At 48.5% G+C, this 19,507-nt stretch overlaps 8 protein-coding genes and 1 non-coding gene across 9 annotated transcripts; 4 read left to right on the forward strand and 5 right to left on the reverse strand.

Moving 5' to 3' along the window:
• Positions 1–66: 66 nt before the first annotated feature.
• Positions 67–1,622, forward strand: HD556DRAFT_1321919 (WD40-repeat-containing domain protein). The gene is made up of 5 exons (XM_041301367.1): positions 67–334; positions 387–459; positions 512–1,236; positions 1,286–1,343; positions 1,391–1,622. The coding sequence occupies exons 1-5, from the start codon at positions 140–142 to the stop codon at positions 1,447–1,449; spliced, it is 1,110 nt and encodes a 369-aa protein (XP_041166928.1). The 5' UTR covers positions 67–139; the 3' UTR covers positions 1,450–1,622.
• A 173-nt stretch (positions 1,623–1,795) lies between these two features.
• Positions 1,796–1,874, reverse strand: HD556DRAFT_t14. The gene has a single exon. It is a non-coding gene; the product is annotated as a tRNA-Arg (tRNA).
• Positions 1,875–1,948: 74 nt separating this feature from the next.
• Positions 1,949–4,946, forward strand: HD556DRAFT_1260332 (uncharacterized protein). Its single transcript, XM_041299038.1, has 2 exons — positions 1,949–2,454; positions 2,513–4,946. The coding sequence occupies exons 1-2, from the start codon at positions 2,169–2,171 to the stop codon at positions 4,642–4,644; spliced, it is 2,418 nt and encodes an 805-aa protein (XP_041166929.1). The 5' UTR covers positions 1,949–2,168; the 3' UTR covers positions 4,645–4,946.
• Positions 4,947–5,598: 652 nt separating this feature from the next.
• On the forward strand, positions 5,599–8,641 carry HD556DRAFT_1436418 (uncharacterized protein; the record flags this gene model as incomplete). The annotated part of the gene is made up of 21 exons (XM_041305573.1): positions 5,599–5,700; positions 5,749–6,023; positions 6,076–6,188; positions 6,237–6,291; positions 6,348–6,529; positions 6,584–6,668; positions 6,717–6,828; positions 6,881–6,924; positions 6,978–7,065; positions 7,113–7,179; positions 7,227–7,274; positions 7,326–7,333; positions 7,391–7,443; positions 7,494–7,629; positions 7,687–7,776; positions 7,824–7,898; positions 7,964–8,116; positions 8,167–8,211; positions 8,262–8,294; positions 8,342–8,456; positions 8,511–8,641. The coding sequence occupies 21 exons, from the start codon at positions 5,599–5,601 to the stop codon at positions 8,639–8,641; spliced, it is 2,010 nt and encodes a 669-aa protein (XP_041166930.1).
• Positions 8,642–9,141: 500 nt separating this feature from the next.
• Positions 9,142–10,611, forward strand: HD556DRAFT_1436419 (uncharacterized protein; the record flags this gene model as incomplete). The annotated part of the gene is made up of 4 exons (XM_041305574.1): positions 9,142–9,560; positions 9,613–9,710; positions 9,774–10,128; positions 10,179–10,611. 4 exons carry the CDS (start codon positions 9,142–9,144, stop codon positions 10,609–10,611), a joined length of 1,305 nt encoding a protein of 434 aa, XP_041166931.1.
• Positions 10,612–10,714: 103 nt separating this feature from the next.
• HD556DRAFT_1428562 (nuclear protein) lies at positions 10,715–12,714 on the reverse strand (the record flags this gene model as incomplete). Its single annotated transcript, XM_041304725.1, has 4 exons — positions 10,715–10,996; positions 11,048–11,743; positions 11,798–12,367; positions 12,421–12,714. The coding sequence occupies 4 exons, from the start codon at positions 12,712–12,714 to the stop codon at positions 10,715–10,717; spliced, it is 1,842 nt and encodes a 613-aa protein (XP_041166932.1).
• Positions 12,715–12,804: 90 nt separating this feature from the next.
• On the reverse strand, positions 12,805–13,566 carry HD556DRAFT_313870 (uncharacterized protein). The gene has a single exon (XM_041310242.1). The coding sequence runs from the start codon at positions 13,429–13,431 to the stop codon at positions 12,907–12,909; it is 525 nt and encodes a 174-aa protein (XP_041166933.1). The 5' UTR covers positions 13,432–13,566; the 3' UTR covers positions 12,805–12,906.
• Positions 13,566–14,873, reverse strand: HD556DRAFT_314102 (uncharacterized protein). Its single transcript, XM_041310243.1, has 2 exons — positions 14,246–14,873; positions 13,566–14,195 (listed from the first exon to the last, which is right to left on the reverse strand). Exons 1-2 carry the CDS (start codon positions 14,540–14,542, stop codon positions 13,701–13,703), a joined length of 792 nt encoding a protein of 263 aa, XP_041166934.1. The 5' UTR covers positions 14,543–14,873; the 3' UTR covers positions 13,566–13,700.
• A 3,212-nt stretch (positions 14,874–18,085) lies between these two features.
• HD556DRAFT_1225017 (uncharacterized protein) lies at positions 18,086–19,098 on the reverse strand (the record flags this gene model as incomplete). Its single annotated transcript, XM_041296986.1, has 3 exons — positions 18,086–18,514; positions 18,538–18,795; positions 18,853–19,098. The coding sequence occupies 3 exons, from the start codon at positions 19,096–19,098 to the stop codon at positions 18,086–18,088; spliced, it is 933 nt and encodes a 310-aa protein (XP_041166935.1).
• Between the last annotated feature and the right edge of the window lie 409 nt (positions 19,099–19,507).

Below are 19,507 nucleotides of genomic sequence, written 5' to 3' on the forward strand. Positions count from 1 at the left end.
AAGATATCTTCACCTCGTCTTTATTGCAAAACAAGAAATCACGTGACCACTTCTGTCTTTGAGAGACTGAACTTCTTCATTCACTGACGAGTCTACATCTTGAACTCACAGCAAATCCTTTGGTCAGCACCCAGTCACGATGTCAAAACGAGGCGCATCTCCACCGCCATCTACAGAAGGAACTCTCATTAAAAGAGCGCGCTCGAACTCCCCTGCTCAAAACCAAATTATCATTTCATCTGGCAACGATGACCGACAGAAAGGTCTCATACGAAGCGTCAAGCGCACAAGCAACCTAGAAGCACCTATCGTTAGCTTGAGCGGATCTCACTCGGTGAGACTTGTAAACAATTTTCGTTTAGAATGGTGTATTAATGAGTTCGAAGGCGGAAATTCTGAGCTGTAGATTTGACCCTACCGGGCAAAACATTGCTGCTTGTTCAGCGGACCGAAGTGTCTGTACGTGACATCTCTGAGTGTACTATACGAACTGTTTACAAGTGAGGTATAGCTTTGTGGAGGACGTATCCACCAAATACCAACTACGGCCTCCTCTCTAGCCACCACAAAGCGCCCATCCTTGACCTTCAATGGTCCCTCTTCTCACCGCTCCTTTATACCGTATCCGCAGACCAAATGCTGTCCTTTACGGATCTTACCACCGGCCAGCGAACAAGAAAAATTCGTGCTCATCGCGGAATTATAAACGCGCTGGACCGGACTATGGCAGGCGGTGCTGGTATCGAGCTCATTGCCACCGCCTCGGACGATGGAACTGTACGTGTGTGGGAGGGTGGAGAAGATGGTTCGAAGAGCAGTGTTGCAGTGTTTGAACTCGGATGTCCAGCGACGAGTGTCGCGTGGAGCGCGGATGGGCAGAACCTCTATATCGGCGCGCTAGACAACGAGATTCATGTATATGACTTGCGCAAGGGCGAGCAGGTTTATGCCCTGACTGGTCATACGGACACGCCGACGTCGCTTGCATTATCACCCAATGGTGCCTACCTCCTCTCACCTTCATTCTCATCTCATACCGTCATCCATGATGTACGCCCGTTTTCGCCCTCGCCAACGAGGATACACCGTGTGTTGCAGGGTGCTCCAGCTGGTTTCGAGAACACGCTTTTGAAAGGTGCATGGAGCAAGGACGATGGGGGACAACGGGTCGCGGTTGGTGGTGCGGATCGGATGGTGTGTGTTTGGGACGTCGACAGTGGGCGTGTGTTGTACAAGGTTGGTGTTATCCCATTCGACTTCTTGCGTGTGATTTACCATCTTTTAGCTGCCGGGGCACAGGGGCACAGTCACTTGTGTAGACTTCCATCCAAAAGAACCTATCAGTAAGATTTCCCTTCTGTCTGGTTGATTTTTACTGACGTGTCTACAGTTCTTACTGGCAGCAAGGACGGAACTATGCTGTTGGGTGAATTAGACCCTGGTGTGTAAAATATACGATGCATCAAGTAACGCGGAGCGCCGCTGTCACATTTGATAGTTTGATATTTCAGTTCAAACTTACCAGACATCGATGTGTTGTTATTCTTATCATTCATGTTGCATTGAATTAATATTAGTCGTGGCCTCCTCGGAAAGTAAGTTCGTGCATTAGTAATTTAAAAGTATTATTGAGTGTGAGATGGACTTTAAACTTCCTTATGTTGCCATGTCAAACGATGTAACTTAAATTTAAGCTAGCAGCCTCCACGAATTCCAGGAGTCAGACAATATTGTCTCATGCGGTTGTCGCTACACAAAAGAAAATAGCTGTGTCCCGAAATACAGGAAAATATAATGACCACCGCAGGGGTCGAACCTGCAATCTCCTGATTACAAAGTCGTAGTCAGACGCGATGCCATTTCGCCAGGCGGCCTTGATGATGGCATTTTATTTATGCTACATATGATGCATGACAAGTAGTAGAACTCATAACTCACGCGGTCTTAATGTAAATGATAATTTTAAGCCGAACTTCTGCTGTTTCATACAAGTCTTATATGTATGGGACACGAAACGTCACAGAACGTATCACTGAGTCTCCTTTTCTCTTTTCGCTCTATCACCAGTGCTAAGCATCAGCTAACGAGGATCGGACCCGAGCGTTGACTGACCCTTCGTCTGTTTGACCGCTATATCTGTTATCTGCGTCTACCTTCTGAGTTGTCTCATGCTGTCTGCGTCAGTGACGACCACTCCTCGGCCACGACCGCCAGGTCGGGTACGAAGAATTTCTACCCACGTCAAAACATCCCCACCTCCTCCGTACGCTGCCACATCGCTTCTTGATGATCCACTGGATAACTCCTCGGATCTGAAACGAGAGTCCGCATCTGCAATCGCTGCATGGGATGACATTCCTACTAATCATCCTCAACATTGGAATGGGAGGTCTCGTGAGGAGCTGTCTGAGCTCCTCCTGAAAGCTGATGAGCTCATTAAAGACCGAGAAAATGGTGTGTCCTTTGATGCTTTATTCTAGAGAAATGTACTCAAATCGTTGTCCCTGTGTAGAACTCAGTTTCACCACAGCTGTCTGTAAATCACTGTACGAAAATAATCTAGAGCTCCAGAACAAGCACAAGGCGCTTCTCGCTCGCTTGCCCACTTCATCAGCGTCTGTCTCTCCATCCGGATCCTCGGCGTCCTCTCCAACTACTCCCGGAACACCTCTTCCACACTCCCCTCATTATTATACCAATACCTCTTCCTCCCACGCGAGCACCAGTGCATCTCGCTCGCGCCGGTCGCAGAGACGCGTCTCTGTCTCCCCTGCGGACCTTGCTCTACTTTCCGATCAGAATGCTGAGCTCCTTTCTAAGCTAGAAAAGCTTGAATCTGAATCTGTTCAGACTGATCAAGCGGGACGGCGAAAATTGCGCTGTTTGGAGAAAGAGATTCAAGGGCTCCGAGAGGAGCTCGAAACAACTCGTGCCAGGAGCGACGAGCTTGAGAACAAGGCAAAACTTGTTAGTCCCAACCTCGAGTCTGAGGAAGCGTCGAAGAGGCGACATGAGAGAGAAGAGCGGGTCCGCGCCCTACGGGGTAGGAGCGAGAGCGATGCGAATGACGGAGAAGTACGGGACTTTGCGCCAGGGGGGGCTCTTGCATCTCAAGGGGTCTCGAAGAGATCTACCGCGCTAGGCAGGTCAGAGAAACGCAAGCGTCCATCGCAGTGTCTACGCCGGCATGCTTCTGAAGCCATCTTTCGTTCGGCCCCTACGGACAGCAAGCTTTCAAGAAAGATGTCTTTATACAACGGTTCCTCTCGATCATTCCCCCAGTTACAGTCTCCTCCCCCCGCTCAGTTGCCAGTCCCGGCAACGCCTGAATATGCGCTCGTGTCGCAGCTCCTTCAAAAGATCCGTGAGCTTGAACAGATTAATTCACAAATAACGGTGCAGCAAGAAAAAACGACGGCATCGCTTCAGTCGGTTCAAAGAGACGCTGCAAGCATCCAGCTCCTATATGAGAGCCTTAGTGATGTCGATGCCATTGACTGGCTGGCTGAAGATGACAGCTTCGAGAATCCCGGTGTCCACGAGGAAAATGAGCATGACGAGGAAGACGAGACAATTCGTTTCGCCAGTCTCCGTCGGTCTATGCTCGCGGATTCCTCAGTCGATTTTGATAGCGGCATCGAACCAGACAGACAAAGTAGTATGCGGCACGCAATACTTCCAGAGCTCTTCCCTCTACCTGCACATCATCGCACACGTCGATCTGTTGTTGGATTATTTGACCCCCCGACTGTATCTGATGCCAGTGATCCACCATCTGTACAATCACTGATTATTCCTGGTCTATCGGCCGTTCCTTTTGTCCCTCAGCCCATTACAGAACCTGTGACCCCCGAAGAATTGGACCTGCCATCACATCTAGCTGCAGCATTGCCTGCCACAGAATTTACGGGCCCCCAGACTCTTGACAATGAGCTAGGGCTTGCATGGGACAACTGTCATGAGAATGACCACTTCCGCACGCCGAGTTTAATCGATCTTACATCGCTTTCTCCCTCTTTATCCGCTGGCAACGCCGTTGGCGTTCCGGATTCCGGCACTCCTTCCCCGACAGACAAGCTATCCTTTCCTCCGTCTTCTAGTTATATATCGGCTCCCTCCACATCTTCCACCTCGTTTGCGGGGCAAGTTAGCTTGAAAATAGACGGTGTTCATGATTTTGAGCCCCTGACATATAGTCCGCCCAATGCGCACGTGGAAACACTTGCAGACAAGAAGTGCCGCAAGTCGCACACCATTCGCATGCGCACAAACCACTGGACTGAAGGTCGCTTTGAAGCAACACTTCTCTCTGCTCCGCAGAGGGGGAGCTCTGCTGATCTCGCCCGTCCTTTCACTCCAGTTCCTCAAAGACTCGTAAACGAGTTCGTGGATAGCATAAGCCGCCATCGCACTCATTCCCTTTCCCGCGGTCTCACAGATGATGAACCAAGGACAGCTTCTGCATCGCCAGCCTCCCTTCGTCAGCGACTTCAGAAGCCTCAGAAGCGACGGTTTGTATCGTTCGTCTTGGAGCTGTGGTTGTGGTTTCAGTTCGCTATTGTCGTGGTCATCTTTCTTTGGGCGATGGCGAAGCGCGGACCGAAGAGTGTGTTGGAGGAAGCTCAGAGAAGGAAGATTCAGTGACAATATTTTGGGCGGTGTTTCATTGTACTGTAGGTTTAATATTGAATATGCCCTAGGCTAATGATATACGAGATTCTGCGCTAGAGCTTTGGTTTGATGTGCTACCGACTGGAACGGTGCACGCAATAGGCTACTTACGCAATCCATTTGTGCAAAATGGCATGTTCTCGAACTTGAAAGCTTGATGCGGCTGACACGGGTGCCGGTTCCTGGAATCGTGCAGCTGCAGGTACCACACGTGCGTCCACTGGCTGCCAGTGGCAGCTGAGCTCTGGGCGCGGACAATTTTTTTTGGAGTGGCGTCTACCACGTACATGCTGACACTGTACACGTTCAGTAAACCTGCCGAATTATTCATCCTCTTTTCTTTTTTTGAGACATATGCTCATGTTACCGCTGTGCTCAGGCTAGTGTTATATATACATCTTAAATATTAATACCGACACTCAAACACAGTCTATTGGTCAGTCAGGACTCAGTAGCACACTCAGGGACCCGAAAATCCCGCACACCCGCGCCCAAACCGATTCGGATTTGGGGACGAGCTCTTATTTACGGTACTAGTATGGTACAACTAGGTTAGATGCAATACTGGCCAACCGCGCGCGCCTCTCGCACAGGTCTGAGCAATAACTGGTCAGGCCGTGATTGTCGCGGAGCGAGGTCAAGCTACTAGTTCATCCGCTTTCTCACGTGTTGTCCTGGCTTGGTCCTGGCTTCATTGATCAAATTTAAAGCTCAAAATGTAAGCTCCGAGCCTTGGTTACGGCCCTTGATAACATTTTGTATGGCTCCACAGTGACCAGTGCCCCATATCACAGAATGACAAGTGCCTTGGCAAATGAAGCATTCCTATGCTAGTGGGGCTCGTATCGCCAGTTTTTGTATCGAACGGAAAATGCGGCACTCACGTACAGATGCGGCAATACGCCATGTGCTTACAAGTGAGGGTCGATGCTTCCCAGTAAACCCCCACTAGATTTATCTGTGAGTCACACGACTGCACACGACGCCATCACACTTCAAACTGACAAATCCGACGGCATTGGCATGAGAGTATAAAGTGATGGAAAATACCTTTCGATCTAACGCTTTGATAAACAGCTTTCTCTCCTTTTGACGTGTCTGAAAAAGTCTAGCACACAGGAATCACTCGTGCAAGTTATCCCCTCCGCCGATACCACCGAGTCCCCGCTACCGATTAGAGAGCCACTTCCCGGAACGTCGACAACTTCCTTACCTCCCGCTGTGGACATGCCTTCACCTGTAATCAAGGTACCGCCTCCAGTCAGCACGTCAAGGCCTGTGACGCTCGAAGAATGCAAGTCCGGCATAACCGAGAGACAAGAGAATGGCTTCCTTCGAAGGTGGCAGCAATGGTTCACACTCTCCAGTCAATATAATCGGGCGATCTTTATTGATTAATTCTAGGAACTACCTTCATGATTGCTGGAAACCCTACGAATACATCGAACAGACTCCCCGTGTAGCCACCCAGGAGCCTACTCATTTCTACTTAAACGTTCGACGGAAGACAGATGAAGGTGCGCTCTCAGGCATTACATAGCTGCAATTGATGTACCAGTATGTAGAGAAACCAAAACTGGTTTTCAGTGATTTTAGTCCCATTTTACTCGCCTGCTTACGGTACGGTGTATTTAAGCACTCAGTTTATCAGATGATGAATCATTTATCTTCTGCAGCTCCATCGTGGGGGGTGAATGCTTGAGCCAAGATCCACAAGTTCATATCGACGAGCTGCTTGTGGAGCTAGATTCGTTGGACAGTCGCACCGGTGGCGCACGTAAGGCTTTGGAAGATAACGAAGATGATGGCATCGTACAAAGTGCGAAAGCGCTCGGGCATGCGCATGAGGGTCTACATGGTATGTAGCTCGTACTCTTTATGGTAACTCGCTTCATACCTTTTATGATGGCAGACGGCGACGTGCGCACGTACCTTACGGCCGCAGTCCAGCAGCTTGACATTCTCTTACTCCTGCTTAAAGAAGAATTCAAATCAATGTGCGACATGTCCTGTGTTTTTATCTCTTGGTATCTGATTTCCCGTAGAGCTGAACGATTGAAACATGCAGTAGTACACGGTCGCATACCGCTCGATCTGCTGGAGTTCTACTTCCGGAAGAATCAGCAGTACTACTACCTCGACGATAATGATGATTTTGTGAGAGAACCAACAATACTCTGCGAGACGCTCAGATAGATGAAATATTCAGGATGCATTCCGCTTGATCTCAACTTTTTACGATGACTTTGACCAGTAAGTTATAAATGTTACTTGTGGGAATGCCATTTTCCCATTTTCTTCTGCAGAACATTCACCCTCAACGGCGAGGGTGCATTCTGGAACGGAACCAAGTGGGTTACGGTCGAGCGAGGTCGGATGGTTAAACTAATTGAGGTCTGTTCCCGATACTATCCTACTTTCGTTGTACTAATGACATTCAGGGGTCGTTGATCTTGGCTGATTTTCAAACCTTCGAGATGACGCCTGAGATATGTAAACGACTTACAGGTAAGAGCACATGTCCCGCAAATGTCCCACGTTAACCCTGGCTCTAGAGCGCGGCAGGAAGTACGCCTCACTAGCGGGGTTCCATTACAAACTTCGTGCGTTCTCTAATTGTTATTGAATTATTAAGTCAACCTTACCTCTCTTAGACAGAGGAGTGCGCCCGATCATGAGATAGGTGGATGGTTTCTCACTGACCTGTCGTCTCCAACAGCGACGGATCATAGTTGATCGCTTAGCCTGGAATACATTCGGCTACAACCACACGTAAGGAATTGTTTGCCAGTCATTCATTGTGTGATCTCATTGACGACTAGAGATGAAACTTCGTTCCCATACCCCCTTCTTCAAGACAGAAGCAAGGCCCGAGACAACGATAACATCCCGCCTGTGCCCGAAGATAATATCGCTCTTCTCCCGCGATTCATGCCAGGTTTTGATCTGGAACGCAAGGTAATTACATAAAAGTATACATTTGAGCACCTCTGATAGTGCCTGGCTTCTTGCAAGTCGTGGGGCTTCTTTGACGTTGATGAAGTCGAGCCAATAAGATTCAATGAAAATGCCTGGAAGCACATTGTGCTTGACGAAGACTCAAAGGTAAAGCCAATTAACTCAGATATTTTTTCATCTTCTCATTACGACAGGATGTCATCGAAGGAGTTGTGGGTGCATTCGACTTCAGCAAGGAGGCCATGGCAGATGAAGAACAATCGGGCTTGGTAGGTCAAGTTACCTGTTCGTTCAAAAATAATATCGAATGTTACGGCGCACCTCTCGCTGGCAGGTTATACTACTGCATGGACCATCAGGGACTGGCAAAACGGCGACCGTTGAAGCTATAGCGGAACATTTTAAACGGCCGTTGCACTCTCTCGCAGTATGTTCCCTTCCGTTGGATACGACCTCACTTGTGGACACGTTGACATCCCGTCTGGATGTATGTTCATGCACTGTTGTCCACCTTGATGCAAATTCAGCATTTCACAGATAGCAAGGTCATGGAATGCCATAATATTGATTGAAGCTGGGGATGTGCGGTATTTTACATGTTTTTTTTCAATCATGAGTTAACTTGCATCCAGATTCTCATGCAGACTCAGAGGCACGAGCCAATAGTGCGCATTATGTGTCTCCGTCTTGTGCTACCCTGACCTGCGATCAGATGGAGGAACACCATCGCATCTCGGCGATACTCGACTTCTTTGAGCGGCATCGGTGCATTGTATTTGTTACTGCGAGAACTACATGTACTGCTTACATGTCGCATTTTGCTATCAGTACAGGTTTATTTGCTAACTTATCAATCCCACGCTCACCTGTCACTCTTACAGCTATCCAGTATCCTGAATTAGATGGCGATTCCCGCCAAACTATGTGGTCCAGTATGCTCACAGAGGAAGCAGACAATATATCTCGTCGAGACATCGAGGAGCTGTCCAGAGTTGCAGTCAACGGTAAGTAAACCCACCTTCTTGTAGACGGTCGCATCAATATTTGGCAGGTCGGGCGATGAGGAACATTCATACTACAGCCAAAGCACTAGCGCGTTCTCGGTACTTGTCTTCATTTTCATTTGCCGTGAGATCTCTGATTGATCCAACATCATAGTAAACAACCTATATCTCTATACCATTTGAAGACCGCTGCAAAGATACAAGGACAGGTTGAAGGTGCAGGATATCATCTTTACTGGTGACCTAGTCCACAGCCGTTTATTAAATATACCCTTTAACTGAATTGCAAGAATGTAATACTTAGATGGACAATGTATGTAGACTCTCGATAGACGTATCGTAGGGCGGTTTTTTTTGGATTTCTTGACTATGAACGATGTAGCAAGTGTAATTGTTAAATCGTGATTGACCACAAAGCTTCATGGAAATCGCGTGAGCTCTTGTCACGTGTGTCCTCACATGATTCACTGATATCATTACAAGTTCCTTTGAAAAGTCTACTTCCAAAATGTCATCTGCGGCGTCCTCATCAGACTCTTCTAGCCCACCACAGGTCAAGAGAAAGAGAGTTACCGAAGAATGCGATGATGTAGCGCACGAAACAGACACAGCAGATAATGCACCAGTCCCAGATGACTCTGTCGCGTTGTCTCACGCCGAAAAACGCAGACAGAAGAAAAAAGAGCAGAAAGCTCAAGATCGGCCGTCGAAAAAGAGAAAGGTAACAGATGGTTCCGAAGCTGGCGTCTCTACGAAACCCTCGAAGCCTGCTGGTAATAGCAAGCCGAAGCGTCAGAATTCGGTCTGGGTAGGCAATCTATGGTTCAATACTACACCGGATACATTGCGAGATTTCTTTGATGGCGTTGGGGAGATCACGCGAATACACATGCCCACAAAAAAAGGAACAAAAGGAGAGAATATGGGGTGAGCTAAATTGTTTGCCTGTTAAACGCGTAATCGACTGAAGACAAGCTAGCTTTGCCTACGTCGACTTTGCTACGCCAGATGCCAAAGTCATAGCAATAACCCAGTCCGAACGAGAGCTTCACGGTCGGAATTTGCTGATCAAAGATGGTACGTATGCATGCGGTTTACCCTACGCACTTGATGTTTAAGCTTGCATTCGCGTATATGTAGGAAATGATTTTGTGGGCCGTCCCACAATTACACCACCGGCGGGAACACAAGAGGACGCCAAGGGTCCCTCTGCAGGCAAATCAGTGAGCGGCTTGACGAAGACTCAACAGAAGATTCTGCGTGTACAGAAGCAGCCTCCTGCACAAACATTATTCCTTGGAAATCTTGGTTTTTATACTACTGTGGACTCGATTCGTGAACTCTTCGAGGCTCATAGACACCCACAAAAGGCTGGAAAGGGTGTCAAAGCGAATGACGCCGAGGCTAGTGCCGGGGAGGATGACAATGTCACAAAAGATGTTTGGTTACGAAAGGTCCGTATGGGAACTTTTGAAGACAGTGGTGCATGTAAAGGGTGAGTGCTTTGTCGTACAAGGCGCATGTAATACCAACGGAAACATCCAGATTTGCCTTCCTTGACTTTACCAGCACCGAACATGCAACTGCCGCCCTGCTCAATCCTCGCAACCACCGTCTCAATGGTCGAGATCTAGTTGTAGAATATGCCTCTGCTGATGCAGTCCGTCGAGGCGGCGGTCCAAGATTACAAAGCGAACACAAAAGTGGTCCTGGCAAAAGACATGGTGGTCGGCAATCCGACGCGACTGAGTCACGTCCACGATCTCAACCACGCCCGGGAACGCGTGGTGAAGATGAAAAAGAACACATCCCACAACAAGATGACGCAGAACCAACACGACGGAATCAAAAGGAGGGTCCACGACATATAAAAGCTGACAGGGTTCGAGGACGCCCGAAACCTGGTGCCGCATTGGCCCAAGCGCCACGTGAATCGGCTGCTATCATACCCAGCCAAGGTCAGAAGATTGTCTTCTAGGATATCACGATGGCAAAGGATAGCGAGATACACGACATGTACACCCTAACGGTAGATAGCTTCACAAAAATTCCGTTGTCTACATGGACATACCGAATGCAGTTCATGAATCTTCCTCCTCATCCTGAACCATCCCCACGTTGAATTCAGCGCAGATATCCCACCGAGAGCCTGCAGCAGCAGCTGACACGTACTTGACAAAGCGCATAACGCCCTCGTCCCGCAGGACGAGAAGGAGTCTGTTAAAGCTAGGCTGAATGGTTAGCAAAGTGCTCTCGTCGTCATCGTCATCATCGCCAGAAGTATCGTTGACTTGGTGATTTTTGCTCGACCCAGAACGATAGACTGCTGGATCATCATCCTCGTCATGGGGCGCCATGTAACACTGGACAATGAATAAATCAGCAAATATCGATGAGAAAGATCTTGGCCTAACCTCCCATCCTCCCCACTCCCCAGCCTGCCAACCATGCGGCTTTTCGTCCTCTTCGTCTTTTTCATCCGCCTTCGACTTGCCATTCGATCGCGTCTCATTTTCTTCAACTTCTACTTGTGGCGTTAATCCCAACACTACGTCCAATCGCGATTCGTCCCCCTCGCTCGTTGCAAGAGTGTAGTCCAAGCCTGGTCTAAACCTTCGCGCTTCTACGGCATAGCTCAGCGGCACCAACTTCGTCATGATGCTTAACCAAGCGCGAAACGCATCACTTGGGAAAACTTCGTCTTGCAACTGACGAAGGATTGTGTCTGATTCACGTAAGGGCTCCGTTGTTTTTTGAAGCGTACAGTAACGCCATTTGTGTGGTGGACCTCGCGCAGACCATGCACCAGAGACGCCAGCAGTGTGCGGTGGTATCCTCCCCTGGCGAGTCTCACCATCAAGACCATCAGCTTCGTCTGCCCTACGCAGGTCAGGTTCAAGTTTCGATACGAGAGACGCGGAAAGGAAATGGTGAAGTTCAATACTCGATTCCACGACAAAACGTGCCATCAATGCCTTCATCGTGCGTGTTTGAAGGTAAACTGGGTTTAGGAACTTTGAGAGGTAGGAGATATATTCTCTTCGGAGCGGTCCATCTGGATAGAGTGACTCCAAGTCGGGATATGCAACAAAGGTGGTAGAGCTAGATGTCTGTAGTAGTCCTGATGAGACGAATGCACAGACAGTACATCTTCCAAGACACACCAACTGTTCTCGTGAGCTTTTGAGCTCAGGAACTGCTTGATCAGCTTGATACCCCTCCTCACCCTCCTGTGCTACATGAAACCAGCCACTTATGCTAAGTCTTTCCCTGCCATCCCCTCCTACTACCACCTCTTCTACAGAATGGAAGCTTTTGCCTGGTTGCACTTCGAAGAAAATGAATTGATTCCAGCTTGGAGGGATAGCTTTGCATGGTGCAGCCTCGGGCTCAGGGATCCCATCGGCGCCAGTTTGAACAGGATACAATTCTAAAGCACCTCCCCATTCTTTTTGCCATTCCTGGCTGTATGGTAGGGGCATATAGAGGATGTACGATACCCGCCTGGTTCCAATCACATCGTCGTGGTTAAGTAGGTGACACCCCTGCGTGTACGAGTTGACAGACATGTCCTGTTTCGTTCCGGAGAGTGGTCCACACCCAGTGACAGCTTGAATGAACTTGCGAAACTCTGAAGAATAGAGTGCATCGCGGAGAGCGAGGAGGTTTGGAAAAAGTGCAAGTTGAGCCTCAGAGAGGTACGAGAGTGATGCAAGGTCTCCGGTTTGATTTACCTAGGGAAAAGATCTCGGATAACAGATAGTCGATTAGGATCGAGGAGAGTTACCTTGTATATGTCTGTCTCCTTCTCAGTGAAGCTCAGCTCCTTCATACATTCATCCTTCACATTCTTGAGAAGATCATCCTGGAAAAGCTTTTCGATAATCGCATATTTGAACGGTTCACTGTCAGCGTAATCCTGATGCAATTTCTGCACATTTTCTGGCCCAAAGAGACCAGGATCGAAGCGCAACCGATGGTCCACGGTCGATGTCGACGAGGAATGTGTCGTTTTTAATCGCTTTAGAAGCGAATCTGAAGAAAGCTCAGGTGAAAGAGATCGCTCGCGAACATGGGCCATTGTCTTCTTTTGAAAGTGTGGTGAGGAGGCGCCTTGGTGTAAATTTGGCGTTGCGCTTTGGTTCTCTACTTAGTAGTACATACAGCGATGATAAGTGCTAAAACCATCAATATCATTATTACATTTACGTAATGTAATTGTCAGGGACGACTTCGAATGAGAAATTGAGAATACAAACCTGCACTACATGAACTAGTGAATCCCCAATCTAACCCTCTCCTGCTTCTTGATCATATGCACATCTCGCAGATACGTTGCAGCTCTCGCCCATTTCTCGTGTCGTCTCTCCGTTTGATGTGGTACAACTTCAAATTTAGTGTACAGAATGTTCTTCAAGTTTGGTAAAACGGAGGAAAGGAAGGCGGCGACAGCCAATGGATTGTCGATCAGCGATTCCCCGACAGAGAGTGTAGTGATCTTGGTGTTGGTTACCCCACCCCCTGGAACCTCGGGTGTCACAACACTGTATGAGGTGGCGTCCATGCCGATGCCAAGAGTTCTCAAGTCTGGACAATGCAAAAGCAGACTGGCAAACCCATCCAGGGTGATTTGAGGACGCGCTGGTGTTACCCACGTGGCCTCATCCCCCAGGCGTAATTTTTTCAGCTTGGGCCACGATTTCATGGCTCTAACGAGGTCTTGGTCATTTATAGTAAGGTTGGCAGAGTGGGATGGCAGCGTTAGTTCTTCCAACGTGCAAAATGAGGAGAGTGGCATGATTTCACTGATCGTAAGCAGTGAATCGCAAGTCAACTCGAGTGAGAGAGCTTGCACTTGTTGCGCTGTTACACGAGAGGCAAGGAGCAAAAGAAAGGTTTCGTTACTGGAAGATCACGGGATGTTCCCGAGAGAGATGGATACTCTTCTCGCAGGTATCCACGTTGCTTCAAGGAAAGGTATGCATAACTCGGAACTCTGCGCACGGATTGTGAGATGGCGAAGAGGGTTTGAAAATGTGGTCGGACTGTATTTGGAGGAGTCCCTATTCAGGGATAGAAATGAGAGTTGCAAGTTGTAAGGAAAGGAAGAGTGGAGAGGTGAAATAGGGCGGGCCCATCGATGGCTTCTGTGCTAAGGGTCTTGAGCTGGTGCCAACCACATACAACAGCTTTTGAAACCGGGATGGATGCAGCTGAATTAAAGCCAGTGGTGGAGAAGGATTTCATGAGGGGACATGTAACTCCCAGGTTTGATAAAACCGAAAGCATAAACAGGTTACCCGTCGCGTGTAGATGAAGCTCAGTCAGGGTGGGGCTGAGAAGGTTGGAAAGAAGGTGAGTAGATTCATGGCTACTGTCCGACCAAGATAGTTTTTCAAGGCGAGGGAGTAAAAAAGGCCAGGGATGACTGCAGAGGGTATGCGCAAGTTCCTGGGACATGTCACCCATGGCACTACGCCCCAGTTTGCCAAGGGCGCGAACCCTTATAAGGTACTTTTCGATGCCCCGCCAATGAACAATCAGAACGCAACTATCTATCTTCTGCACGCCGTTTGAGACATGAGTGTAATCATAGAACACCGGAAACCTACCAGACTACGACTGTGACGATGTCGAGACCACACGTGCCTGGGGAGACATTGTACTACAGGGTTGAGAGTATCTATGTGAGCCCAGAGCACATCCAGAGCAAGCTCCGAGAATGTGCGACAAGTCCTGGCGAGACGTGCGAGAGTCTGGCGTCGAACATCCACACCGTCAACGGGCCTGGATGGTTCCTGTACGTCAAGTGTGATGTCTTCATAATTGTTTAAGGCCGAAAAAATGTTCCGCAGAACTTCACAGATCTGGAGGCAGGAGTGCATGAGTAGTGCGATAGTAAGGGGCATTTACCTGCACCTACGTCCCCATCCGGGTCATGACGTCATGAAGAAAGTACTATGAAATTTTTTTAGTATTTTCAACTGTTTAACAAGCCTGCTCAAGGCTGATATATCGACAGCTGAGGCTTATGGTAGTACTCAGTGGTAGTAGTTAGTTAGTATTAGGCAGCAGAGATTCGACAAGCTGAGAATAAGACACTCACCGTGATAGAAACAGTGGCGGCCAAAGCACGACCGTCATCCCGAACACCGTGACACCAGAGCCAGCGCTTGAGCTCTATTTGACGAATCGCAAAATAGAAAATGCCGGCATCACCATATATCATGACTATTACGGTAAAAGTCTGACTTTGAACCATTCAACCAACATAAGGGAAACCGTGACAACATGCAAACACCTTACAAGTCAATTTCATCCTAGCTTCAGACGCGCTGTAAGTACCAAGTTAGTGAAAACTAGTCGTGCTAATTGAGAATAATGACCAATTGCTTCAGCTTGCTCATTCCCAAAGCACTCACGTATATAGCGGTTGACCGTATGTTTGATGCGGCAAATAATGAGATGCCAGATCTCGAAACCCCGCACACTAAAGCCTATTTTCCTAACACCGACCACTCTGTTGAACTCAAAGGCGACATCATCAGCGCCATTACCAGCGAACGCGAGTAGCAACTAGATGCAGTGTTGCACGATGTCTCAGCTCTGGAGTCTGGACACAGTTATGGTCGGCTGAGTCAACTCGGTTACTTGTCGAACAGACCATCCAATCCAGGCATTTGCACAAAGGATTTATGGCATATCCGAGGCTTTCGGGCGACTGTCAACTGAAACTCTATCCCATATATCTCACTACTGTCTCCTCAAACACAAATACTTGTTCCCCGCATCAAAGATGGCTCCCATACTGCTGACCAGAGTATGCCGACGGAGGCTGCTGCAAGTCTGCTCAGTTTATGGTGCAGGTTGTTGGTAGAAGTCGACGACGGAGACCGGCAGCGAGCAGCTTTTTCCTAGGACTCGTGACTCAAGGGATCACGAGGACGTCCACTCTCATCAGCACTTGGGCGCCACCCATTGACCAAGTCATCGCGAAGCCCTTCTTCGGCCTTACATCAATCAAATCAGGTCTCGCCTACAAAGTCTTGCAGTTCCTACTCGACAAATGTCGAGATCGCTGTGTATCGCCCGAATGCAGTCCTGCTCCTGCCCCAACCTCTCCTCGATCACGATCGACGTAGCGTTCAAACAAAGACAGTCATTAGAGCCACTCACACAGACCGGAATCCAGACCTTTCGCATCGCCGATACCGGTCCTAGCACACGCTCTTTGGCGGAGATTTTTGACGGTCGTGCGAGCATGACGGATGTTGAGCGTGCAGAATATGTTTCCCTCATTCCTTCCATTGACATTGTAGATGATCTCAGTCGCCGAAATTTTATGTAAGACTCGGTTGTCACACATTTCTCGAAATGATGTAAGTATTGGCATGCACACTCAGTCGTTTTGTACGTTCGTTCTTCACAGGGAATTCTTTCGACAAGCATCGACGAAGCCATATTACGCATCGCACGCCGGCACTTTATGTCATGGACGCGAGTGGGTCTTTGATCGAATGGTTTTACAAACAAGATGGTGCCCAGTCGTTCAGCCTTTCGAGACAGTCACCGAAAAGAACTTCATCGAATATCTAAATGACAGCAAGTGTGTTCAGAGTTGCAACGTTGATGCTTGAAAGACCCTACTTAACCAATTTCTTGTCAGCTTGGTGCAAGTTCATTGTGAGAACGTAGATGCCAAAATCAAGATTCTTAGCATAAATATGAATGTGATTTATGTGGTCAATGGTGTAAGTAGTCCCTCTCGACATCAACTACCCTGTCACGCTAACTTGTAGAGTGACATTTAGAGATGCAAGCCAAATCTAAGAGGGCGAATCGGCGAACCGTGCATCTAGATACACGAGGACATTATAGCCGATCAAGTCAACGTCACGTATGCATGTTGATCCAGAACGCGTCGTCGGAGTTGAACTACACCTGCACTAGCAATAGGACCACAACTGCGAGGATGTGTCTGAAATGGCCGGTCTGGGTACAAGTCTGCACAGACTCGGGGTCTGTGCCTGCCACTGCAATGTTCTACGGAATTTAAAGCTGCTGGCGCTTCCTGAGCATGGATGGCATGCACAACCGCCAGCCGCACTCGTGCTCGTCGTGTGCGGCAACGGGGTCAATTGGACGTAAATTTCAGTGATCTCGAGTCCTTCATCGAGGTTCTTGAATGGATTTGCTAAGATGTTCTCCGAAGCACTACTCGCCCCAGACCGCGGGCAGTTGCAGGCGTGTCGAGGTATTGAGTCACGGGGGCGAGAAGTCCAATTTTCTGAGTCACATCTTGAAATCCAAAATTGGGATCTGGTGCTCGGCGTAGCTCGAAACACATGTCCGACATGTGTCCATCGAACTTCGACAGGAACTACCCGGGCTAGAACCAGATGAACGAGAGCCGGGGCCCGGAAAGGGCGGACCGGCCTATCAAAACCTGGCCTAGGTTGTGCGCCAAGATCCTTTACGATATCTTCTTATCTAGTATTCTGGTCTGCCGTTGCACATGATCAGTGCAAGTCGTAGGAGGAATAGTCAAACTGTTCCAACTGCGCAATGGAAGAATAGAATGATCCAGATCACCGGACATTAGGTAAAGATATTCTGTGCATGCCTCGATGGCTTACGAGTTTAGCAAATCGCGCACAGAAGATGACCTATATACTCACACGTACAAGGAACTGCGGCACGCGATGACTGCTGAACGCTGAGTCACTGACAAGGCCTTAATGACTGTAAACCCCGGAGTTTAGCTAGTTTCAAACGGCTGACCCCGTATAAGATATGACAGTAGGTTCAGGACAGTAAGGAAGCGTGAAATGTGGTCATGTCATGAGAAACAACTACATCGTAGATTTATCACAGCAGATTAGTAGTGGGAGCCGCGTCGGGAAGTATAACGGCGTTCTGCTGATGCAACATCTTTATCCGCATATGTCTTTGGGTGTCTGAATCATACAGATGTGACTGCACGACAGGAGCGCAGAGTAAACAATGTACGCACCATATTCATGTGATTGTGGGTGAATTGTTAGCCCGCGAGTACACCGCATATGACACCCATCTTGCACTGCAATACCGACGCCGAGCGACAGTCAAGCAAGTAAGTGAAGGGAACTGTGAGAGCTAAACACCGTTAATGATCAGATCCTGAAGAGGAAGACATTCGGAAGAACCGCATGACGAGAGAACTGAAACAGAACGGAAGGGGAATATATTGATGTCAGAGTTGCGAATTCAGTTCAGTACTACAAAGAGCTTCCATGCTATACATCATTACAAAAAGGACGACACTAGTCCTTCTGATTCCGAATAACTGAGATAACTAATGTACAAGCAAGCAGCAACTCGTTAACACAATAATACAAGCAAGAGCATAGAGAAGCAGAGACACCACCGCAACATGTCAGAGTTAATACCATCGTTATCATCCAATCCTGAGCTCATGCCTTTTCGTTCTCCAGCGAAATCAAGTCAGCGGTCTGACCTGCTCCCGAACCGAGGTCCACAGACTGATGACGTGCTAGCGAGAGGCTGGGCGGCCGTACATGTTGGCCTGAGTGTGATCGAGAAACCCATGCTTCGGTCGCATTCGCAAGCAACTCCTCCGCGACTTGCGAAGAAACATGCGTGAGCGGGACCGGAGCGTAAACGGGGGCGTCTACAAATTGTAGGTCGACGTCGGATGTGCAGCGCGCTTTGTTTGCCACTGAATGGACTGGTAGGATATATATCCGCTCATAGTGAGGTGTGTGGGATGACAAATGGAAGCCTTGATGACTGATAAGAATGGTATAGTAACTGGATAAAGCCAACACGAAGTGAAGCTGCGTAATCAAATTACAAACGTCAGCCTTGCGGCTCGCCACCAACTATTAAGGCAAAATTTACTCACGCGAATGACGGTGATGACAATCAGAACAATCATGAACACGAATATTCCCCGCTCAAACCATGGTTCACAGTTCTCCAAAGTCAGCCCCAAATCGATGAAGTCCCGAAGAGTGTCTGGCTGGCGTGACAACAACTCGCAAATACTGGAGCGAACTGATGGTCGAAAGGCAGCGTAAGAGCCTATGGCTGCAAACAAGGTGCCAAACACGAAATCTCCGACAATGTAGTCACGATATATGCGGACAAATGACGCTTTGCCCTAGAGAAGAGGGCTTAAGATTTTGGCAATAAAAAAAAAGAAAAAAAGTTGGCGTACTCGGACAATGCCTGCCAGACCGAAGAGACAGATGGCAGATGCCGCAACAAAATATGCGCACAATAACGCCCATACGAGATGCACTCCATCTTTACTGATGGAATACTCAGAGCTCTCCCATTCGCTTTCTGGTTCCCATTTGAATGACCGCCAAGCTCCTAGTAGTCGCACTGCAAGAGCGAAATTGAACACTGCGCCAAAGAGCGAAACGGCTAGTGATGTAGTCCTATGAGAATTGGAGAACATGTCAGTCGATGGTCAAGAAAGATAGGAAAGTGCAGTCATCAATGTAATGCCCGAGCCGGACTTTTGTAAGCGGGCGGCGGGGAGAGGGGCTGCGCAAGATCTAGTGATGCCAGGACAAACCTTGTTACAAACAAGCGGGCCATTTGTCCAAAATTCTTGCTGGTCGGGCCTTTGGAGGCAAGAAGAAATATGGTGGAGCCGGTGGTTCAAATGGAAGGTGAGTATTGTGGTCCGAGAAGGAGAGTTAGCTGGTGTATGACTAAGCTTGCAATGTAATCAGATTGAGGATCGGCGTTTCAGGTTAGTCTTAGACTTTATTTAGAATTATCCGGTAAACGTCCCGCGAGAGGATGTGTAGGTGTGCGTGAGGCAAGATTGGGACTCATAAAGCTCAAGCTCAGTAAGTTGT

The sequence above is a fragment of the Suillus plorans genome (genome assembly GCF_016647745.1).
Source record: "Suillus plorans strain S12 chromosome Unknown HD556scaffold_2, whole genome shotgun sequence".
Lineage (NCBI taxonomy): Eukaryota > Fungi > Basidiomycota > Agaricomycetes > Boletales > Suillaceae > Suillus > Suillus plorans.

Excerpts from the sequence above, each read along its gene's own strand:
- HD556DRAFT_313870 (XM_041310242.1), bottom strand. The coding sequence starts at position 13,431 with ATGCCACTCTCCTCATTTTGCACGTTGGAAGAACTAACGCTGCCATCC.
- HD556DRAFT_1321919 (XM_041301367.1), top strand. The coding sequence starts at position 140 with ATGTCAAAACGAGGCGCATCTCCACCGCCATCTACAGAAGGAACTCTC. Across the intron at positions 335-386 it reads GCTTGAGCGGATCTCACTCG|GCGGAAATTCTGAGCTGTAG; the intron begins GTGAGACTTGTA and ends ATGAGTTCGAAG. Across the intron at positions 460-511 it reads TTCAGCGGACCGAAGTGTCT|CTTTGTGGAGGACGTATCCA; the intron begins GTACGTGACATC and ends AGTGAGGTATAG.
- HD556DRAFT_314102 (XM_041310243.1), bottom strand. The coding sequence starts at position 14,542 with ATGCCCCTTACTATCGCACTACTCATGCACTCCTGCCTCCAGATCTGT. Across the intron at positions 14,196-14,245 it reads ATCGTCACAGTCGTAGTCTG|AAGATAGATAGTTGCGTTCT; the intron begins GTAGGTTTCCGG and ends AACGGCGTGCAG.
- HD556DRAFT_1260332 (XM_041299038.1), top strand. The coding sequence starts at position 2,169 with ATGCTGTCTGCGTCAGTGACGACCACTCCTCGGCCACGACCGCCAGGT. Across the intron at positions 2,455-2,512 it reads CATTAAAGACCGAGAAAATG|AACTCAGTTTCACCACAGCT; the intron begins GTGTGTCCTTTG and ends GTCCCTGTGTAG.